The 8,619-nt window shown below is 42.5% G+C and overlaps 1 protein-coding gene across 1 annotated transcript in view; it reads right to left on the reverse strand.

Annotated features, from left to right (window-relative positions):
• The window catches only part of NOTCH2 (notch receptor 2), a 251,073-nt gene that overhangs the window by 160,580 nt on the left and 81,874 nt on the right, over positions 1-8,619 (reverse strand). The window contains 1 exon segment of the mRNA XM_042782172.1: positions 783-864. Within this exon segment, the coding sequence (XP_042638106.1) occupies positions 783-864 (82 nt within the window).

Genomic DNA, 8,619 nt, shown 5'->3' on the forward strand with positions numbered 1-8,619 from the left:
TCCTCAAACAAACAAAACACCTGGCTACTATGGATGACTGGAAAATGAAAAGAAAAGTTTCTAAGCACAGAACTAGCCTACTCTTTCCAGTTCCATTCTTCTTTCTTATTCTTTTAACACCATATCCTGGCATGCACCTCCAACCCCTGCTCCTCATCCCATCCCTGCACACATACACATTTTTCTCTATCACAGTCTTACTTTAGAATTAGATTTTTTATACTAAGAAAGAAAAGGTCTCACTGAACTGTAATATTCACTTATATCAGGCAGAATTAAGTATTTGTTATGTTTGACTTAAGAATAAGACTATGGCCAACATATTGAGGGGAGTTTCTACGGCTTGGCCTTAAATAAATAGTGACTATGAGATACTGAAAAATGCAAAAGAATGCACTCAATATATATTAACTAACCACTAACTGAAAAGTCTTTTTCATGATGAAAGTGATTACAGTAAGAGAGGAAGAAGTTCCTATTAACCATTTATCAATACTTTTCCTGATTCCATAACTTCCCATTTTAACTACACCTTGATTAAAAAAAAACACATCAGAAAAGTTAGAGAACCAGTGACACTTTGCAAAAGTATTAAAATACAACAGGAGAACCCAATCTTGTCTATGTCCTGTCACTGCCATTGAGTCAACTCTGACTCATAGTGATCCTTCCTTGGGTTTCCAAGGCAGCTCTCTATGGAAGTAGATTGCCCAGTCTTCCTTCTGATGTTTAGTGTCCTAGTTGTGGAAAAATAAAGTATATGAAAAAAAGAAAAAACTTACTTGCAGTATCCTGTGCCATTGTGATAAGTAACACACATTCCTTCATTTACACAGGGTTCATAGCTGTCCCGACACTGCAATGCTGAAAACAAAAACACAGATTAGATACAATTCACTAAGCATAGCCCTCAGCCCTTGAAGGAAGTGTGATCCAGTCCAGACCAACATTTAGTCCCACATACAACCTGATCTGAATTTACTCTAGTTTTAGTCAGTTTTTCATCCTTTGATTTCCTGAGTCCTGGGTTCTAACAGTGTCTTCCCACCAGTGACTAACTGCTTTGTGTTCTTCCATGAGGCTCTTCATTCTCTTTGCTTAAATCTCCCCAGCTGTTACATCCCTACCTCTCAAAGCTACTAAGAAAATTAAAGCTATAAAAGTCCATGGTATGCCATGAGCATCTTAAGATTTGGATACTTTAGATGGGAAATGTAAAGATTCATTTATGAATGCTTAGGAAGACCTGGGTAGATATTGTTGTTGTTGTTGTTATTTGCCATCGAGTCGGCCCCAACTCATAGCGACCCCTCCTTGGGTTTCCGAGGCAGTATCACTACGGAAGTAGGATTGCCCAACCTTCCTTCCGAGGAGTGGCTCGTGGGTTTGAACCGCCAGCCTTCTGGTTAGCAGTCAAGTGCCTTAGGCACTATGCTACCAGAGCTCCTGGGTAGATATTAGGTCACATCACAATATTAATGAATTGCTTAAGCCTTCAAGTGACGTTTCAGGACAGAAGTAACCAGAAACATCAACAATATCAATTCAACAAACTACAGCTAAGAGGCTAGCAAGTACCTAGTAGGGTCCACAGGGAAAGGAGGAGCTAGAATATATACTTATATGAGTAAGATATCATCTCTAACTTTGAGGGGTTCACCAAAGAGCTAAAAAGACAGCAGGGTCCGGGCAGAAACTGGATGTCAGAACAACCCTCTCTTTTAAGCACTTGCATAAGAACCCTCTACTTGTTCAGTATTGCATCAGGTGGTGGAATGATCTAAGAATAACGTTCACAGAAATAGCATCTCATTCTTAACAATACTTTAAAGAAGTAATAACAATAGAAGCTCAAGCATAAATAACAACAAAACAGTTGTCACTGAGTTGACTGACTCATGGTGATCCCTGTGTTTCAGAGTAGAACTGTGCACAGGGTTTTCAACAGCTGTGACTTTTCAGAAGTAGACTGCCAGACTGGTCTTCCAAAGTGCCTTTGGGTAGATTTGAACCACCAACTTTACAATTAGTAGCTGAGTGCACAATCATTTACATTACCTGGAACTCAAGCTAACATAATGTTGTTGTTAGTTGCCATCAACTCAGCTCTGACTCATTGTGACCTTAGGTGTAACAGAATAAAACATGGCCTGGTACTAAGTCATCCTCATAATCTTTCATATATTGAGCCGTTGTTGCAGTCACTGTGTCAATCCATTTCATGGAGGATTTCCTTTGTTTTTGATGACCCTCTATTTTACCAAACAGGATGTCCTTTTCTAGCAATTGGTCTTTCCTGATGACATGTCCAAAGTAAGCAAAGTGACATCCCAGATTCTAAGAAGCATTCTGGCTATACTTGCTAACACAGTAGAAAACAAAAACAAACAAAAAACCCTCTACCATCAAGTAGATTCCAATTCCTAATGACCCTATAGGGCACAGCAGAACTGCCCCTTAGGGTTTCCAAGGCTGTAAATCTTTATGGAAGCAGATCATCACATCTTTGTCCTGTGGAGTGTCTTGTGGGTTTGAATGGCCAACTTTTTGGTTAGCAGCCAAGTTCTTTAACCACTGTGCAATCAGGGCTCCTTGCTAACATGGGGGAAAAGGAAAAAAAAAAAAAACATTGCTGTCAAATTGATTCTGACCCTATCGTGGTATTGGTGAAGAATACTGAAAATACCATGGACTGCCAAAAGAACTAACAATTGTGTCCTGGAAGAAGCACATCCAGAATGCTCCTTGGAAGCGAGAATGGCCAGACTTTGTCTCATCTACTTTGGTCATGTTGTGAGAAGGGACCATTCCCTAGAGAAGGATATCATGCTTGGTAAAGTGGAGGGTCAACGAAAAAGGGGAAGGCCCTCAACAAGATGGACTGATACAGTGGCTGCAACGATGGGCTCAGGTATAGCAGGGATTGTGAGGCTGGCACCAGGACCGGGCAGTGTTTCATTCTGTTGTATATAGGGTTGCTATGAGTCGGAGCTGACCCAATGGCATCAAACAACAACAACAAGAGGACCAAATAGAACTGTCTCAAAGGGTTTCCAGGGCTGTAAATATTCTCAGAATACTGACACATCTTTCTCCTGCAGAGTAGCTGGTGAGTTTGAACCACCAACTCTGTGGTTGGCAGCTGAGCACTTAACCACTCTGTACCACCAGGGCTCCCTGCTAACACATAAAAAGACCAAACTCACTCCCATCGAGTCAGTTCTGACTCATTGTTGACTCCCATTGGGTTTCTGAGGTGGTAAATCTTTATGGAAGTAGATTGCCCCCATCTTCCTCCCACTGAGTGGCTGGTGGGTCTGAATTGACAATCTTCTGGTTAGCAGTCCAATGCCTCAGGCACTACGCCACCAGAGTTCCTTTGCTAACACAGTGTTGTTGTTGTTATATGCCGGCGAGTCAGACCAACTCACAGCGACCCCTCCTTGGGTTTCCGAGGCAGTATCACTATGGAAGTAGATTGCCCATCTTCCTTCCCAGGAGTGGCTGGTGGGTTTGAACCATCAGCCTTCTGGTTAGCAGTCGAGTGCCTTAGGCACTATGCTACCAGAGCTCCTTTGCTGACATATTGTTGTTGTTGTTGTTATTTGCCATCGAGTCAGCCCCGACTCATAGCGACCCCTCCTTGGATTTCCGAGGCAGTATCACTACGGAAGTAGGATTGCCCAACCTTCCTTCCGAGGAGTGGCTGGTGGGTTTGAACCGCCAGCCTTCTGGTTAGCAGTCAAGTGCCTTAGGCACTATGCTACCAGAGCTCCTTTGCTAACATATAGCACTTAGAAAATACCAAGCATTGTTTTAAATACTTTATACAATTAATTCAATTTTCAAAACAATCCTATGACATAGTGTATTTCATTATACCCATTCCACTGGTGAAGGAGCAGAGAGGATAAGTGACCTATCACACCTGTGAGTGACAGAACCAGAATTTGAACCTAGAACTCTGGATCCAGAGTCTGTGCTCTTAACTACAGTAATACCAGCCTCCTGCTAGCCTACTCTCCTCAGAATAGACAGGATGGATATTATTATACCCATTTAATTAGAAAGTGAAGGCCAAAGAGGTTAAGGGGCCTCCTCATGAAGCATCACAGCACAAGCTGGTGCAGTGCTGAGCCGAGGGCCCAGCTCACTTACTGAGTCCACCCCCTTCTCCATGCCAGCTGTTACAAGCACACAGCAATCACTAGGCTGTGGGCTGAGCAGGCAGATTCAGGAAGAGGATCATCTTGTCCGTATCCCACTTCCCTGTAGGGCTCAAATGCGCTCTCTTCCCACACTGATAAGCCCAATGCCACAACTATAATTAAAACAGTTAATGTCAGGTTATTTCCTCCATACCAAAGTTCTCAAACTGATTTTTTCATTCTCTTTAGACACTTTTATTAGTTTCAATGAGAATTTCCTGGCCTTTTTTTCTCCCCCTATTTGCTTTTTTTCTTTATATAAAAAGAAAACCTCTCAGTAGGAAAGGAATGTACTCTAGGCACAGAGCAAGCTGCAGCCCTGTCCTTCCCCCTGCAGGAATTCCTGTGCTGTGGAAAGTCCTTCCTCTGCAATCCTTCCTCTAACTAGCTGTGCAACCTCAAGCAAAGTACAACCTCATAGGTGCTCCATTTCTCTACCAGTAAACCAAATTGAGGGTGAGTAAATGCACCTGCAGGTCCCCTGTGATACAACAGTGACACCTCCCTCATTCAAGTGCATGAATGGCATGCCCAGGACCTGAAGCACTCTAGCCAGGAAGGTATAAGGACCTAGCCATGGGTACAAAATCACAAGCTGTTCCTATTAAGTGTCCTGGGAAATCATTACAATGACAGGTTCAGAGAAATACAAACAACCCAAAGTCAATATGTGGCAATCAGTCTAGCAAATAACTTTACAGCCTAGCCTTAGTGAACCAATCAAATGCAGTGACCTCAAAGGAGGTGGGATTACCAGGCTAATAATTAATACCATTTGGCTGATCTGTAGGATCATGAGACCTTGAACCTTTAACATTTACTAAATTATGGTTCTCAAATTTTAGTGTGCATCAAAATCACCTAGTGGGGTTGTTCAAACAGAGTGCGAGGCCCACTCCCAAAGTTTCTGATTCAGCAGATCAAGAGTTACGGTTGTCAGCCCCAGCTCATAGCCACCCTATGTACAAAAGAATGAAACACTGACTGGTCCTGCACCATTCTCCCAATCTTTGCTGTGCTTGAGCCCAACATCACAGCCACCGTGTCAATCCATTTCTTTAAGGGTCTTTCCTTTTTTTGTTGAACAAGCACAATATCCTTCTCCAGGGACTGGTCCCTTTTGACAACATTACCAAAGTATGTGAGACAAAGCCTGGCCATTTTCACTTCTAAGGTCTAGAGCAGGGCCTGAGAATCAATATTTCTAACAAGTTGTTGGGTGATGCTGATGCTGCTGGGTGGAGGACTACACTTTGAGAACAAATATACTAAGCCATGAGTGGCCACTTAGATCCCTTAAAACTACATAATAGTACACTACAGGTCTTGGATAATCTAGATGATAATATCCTGCCTGAATAAACAAAAGAAAAGGAAAAATTTGAGACTTATGACTTTGTTCAGTGGCTATTTCTAAATGAATGCTATAATTATTTGTCATACAGAGAGAAGTTTAAACATTGATAACTATAATCATGAAGATGAAATTGGGAAAGACATCATCTCAAAATTCAATTTAATTCTTTTCCAGTATAAAACATTAGAAATGTTTCCAGTGTAAAATATTACAATTTCACAAAAAAATTGAGGTCAACATCATTCACACACTTGTGGAGTAAAAAATGAAGTGCTTAATTATACCATAGTTAGAGAACTGATGATTAGACCAATGTTTTAGTTGTTGTTATGTGCCGTCGAGTCGGCCCCGACTCATAGCGACCCCTCCTTGGGTTTCCGAGGCAGTATCACTACGGAAGTAGGATTGCCCAACCTTCCTTCCGAGGAGTGGCTGGTGGGTTTGAACCGCCAGCCTTCTGGTTAGCAGTCAAGTGCTTTAGCCACTATGCTACCAATGTTTTAGTAGACTCAGAGAAACTAGTCACAAAAAGAGTGACTCTTTCTCCCAAGTTTTCATCCTAAGCTACAAACAGTGGCACTTAATAATTGTTGGCTGATTGAAATCAATCTATGTATTGTGTGTGTGTGTGTGTGTGTGTGTATCTATGCATTTGTATGTGCATGCACACCCTGTCTCCTCCCAAAAAAAGTAAAACCAAATAGTAGATTTCAATATTGTCACTCCATCATTTGGCAATGTGACACAAAATCTAGTTATCAGTTTATAATTTCCACACGTACTGAGTGCAATATCTCAGAAGGAAGGTTGGACAATCTACTTCCATAGTGATACTGCCTTGGAAACCCAAGGAGGGGTCACTATGAATCAGGTTTGACTTGATGGCACTGAGTTTGGTTTTTTGGAGTGCAGTGTATTTGGGGACTAACCCAATCCACTGCTGAGAGTTGATTCTGATCCACAGAAACCCTACAGGACAGAGTAGAACTGCCCCAGAGGGTTTCCCAGGCTGCAAATCCTTACGGAGGCAGACTGCCACATCTTTCTCCCATGGAGCAGCTCATGGGTTCAAACTGCCAACCCTTTGGTCAGCAGGCAAATGCATAACCACCACATCACCAGGGCTCCTTATTTGGGGACTCAAAACCAAAACCAAACTCACTGCCATTGAGTTGATCTGATTTTGGGACTAGCCTCCTAATATTCAGAGCATACATACTGAGCATCTACTACTTCAGGTGCAGGCCCTGATGTAAGGGATACTGTGGTTAATGAAACAAAGTCCCTGTCCTCAGGAACCTTATTCCTATTTGGGAAAGACAGATAGTAAATAAACAGACAAAATCATTTCAGACAGTGTTAAGTGCTATGTTGGAAACAGAACTCAGTAATGGGATAAAAAGTAATTATGGCGCCTAGGGTGGAGGTGACTACTTCGGATAGGGTGCCTAGGAAATGCCTCTCCTAAGGTGTCCTTGCAGCCAAGACTTAAATAAACTCAAGTCATACAGCAATAGGGCAGAAGAGCAGCTCAGGCAGAGGAAGCAGCCACTGTAGATGGCTTGAGATGGGAAAGAGACAGGTAGTCTAGGTCTGCAGCTAGAGAAAGACACAGGCCTGGGAAGCAGGATGACAGCTTCCACTATAAACATGAGGGTGAGCCATGAGGCAGTCTTAAGCAAGGAAAATGACACACTCAGATTTGAAAAACGTCAAGACTGTGAAATGTCCCAGTGGCCAAAGGGTTTTTTCCTTTCTTTCTGTCTTTAATAAGCTTATTCACAGCATTCATTTTTTGACTAGAATGAAGATATCCATTTTCCCAGATCTCCCAAAATGGTAAGGAGTTTATTCTAATTGCATGTAACCTTCCAGAAGCACCACTTCCAACGTGTCACTCCACTGCTGTCCAACCTAGAGTGGCTTTCTGTTCTTACTCAATTCTCAGAAATTTCTCCCAATCTGATACTCTGAAGAACCAGGTGAGTGGTCTGGGCCATGCTAAAGAAAGTGCCCTGTCACCAAGCCTTGGCACTTTCTCTTCCAGAGTCAGGTCATTTTGTACTTCTTCCAGGCTAAACCCTCAGCTTGGTCTTTAAGGTGACAGCCTACCTTACCTGCCCAGTATTCTCTCCCACCACTTTTAATGCAGTCTTGGATCAATTTATCCTATTGTCTGAACAAATCATCACTGAACTCATTTCCATGTCTCTTCTCAGCTTCCTCCTATTGTGGTCTTCTTCCTTCACTATCTAAATTTTACCCACTTCTCCTGAGGCCCAGCTCATCTCCTGCCTCACCCACAAGGCCTCCTGGGTGGTACTGATGCTCACAGACCTCCCTCTACTCTTGAATAACTGTCATAATTCACAATGTAACATTGAATTTTATACTGCTATCCAGCTCTCTTATTTTCACTTATAAGCTCCTAGAGGCTAGACAACATTTATCATTTTCTGTAGATTTGAGGCAGTACAGTATAGTGAGTGGTTGAAAGTATGGACCCTGAAGTCAGACAAATCTGGGCTGGAATTCGAAAGCCATCATTTACCATCTCTGGAGCCTTTTATGCTTCAATGTCTTCATCTGTAAAATAAATATAATCTCAGTTAGAGCTGTGGTAAAGACTAACTAAATTAAGACATTTAAGGTGTTTAGACAAAAGGTCAGTGGTTCGAACCCACCAACCACTTCTATGGAAGAAAGACGAAGCAGTCTGCTTCCATAATGGTTAAGGAGCTCTGGTGGTGTAGTGGGTAAGGTATCTGGCTGTTAACCAGAAGGTCAGCAGTTCAAATGCACCAGCAGCTGCTGCATGGGAGGAAATCTACTTCTGTAAAGATTTACAGCCTTGGAAACCCAATGGTGGTCACTACAGGTTGGATTCGACTCAATGGCCGTGGATTTGGCTTATTGGTTAAGGTGTCTAGAACAATGTTTGCTACACAGTAAAAGCTCAAGAGAGGCTAATGCAAATAGTTGTTGTTGTTATGTGCCGTCGAGTCAGCCCCAACTCATAGCGACCCCTCCTTGGGTTTCCGAGGCAGTATCACT

This window comes from Orycteropus afer, unplaced genomic scaffold, assembly GCF_000298275.1.
Source record: "Orycteropus afer afer isolate SDZICR_OR568_19922 unplaced genomic scaffold, OryAfe1.0 scaffold00010, whole genome shotgun sequence".
NCBI classification, from domain to species: Eukaryota; Metazoa; Chordata; class Mammalia; order Tubulidentata; family Orycteropodidae; genus Orycteropus; species Orycteropus afer.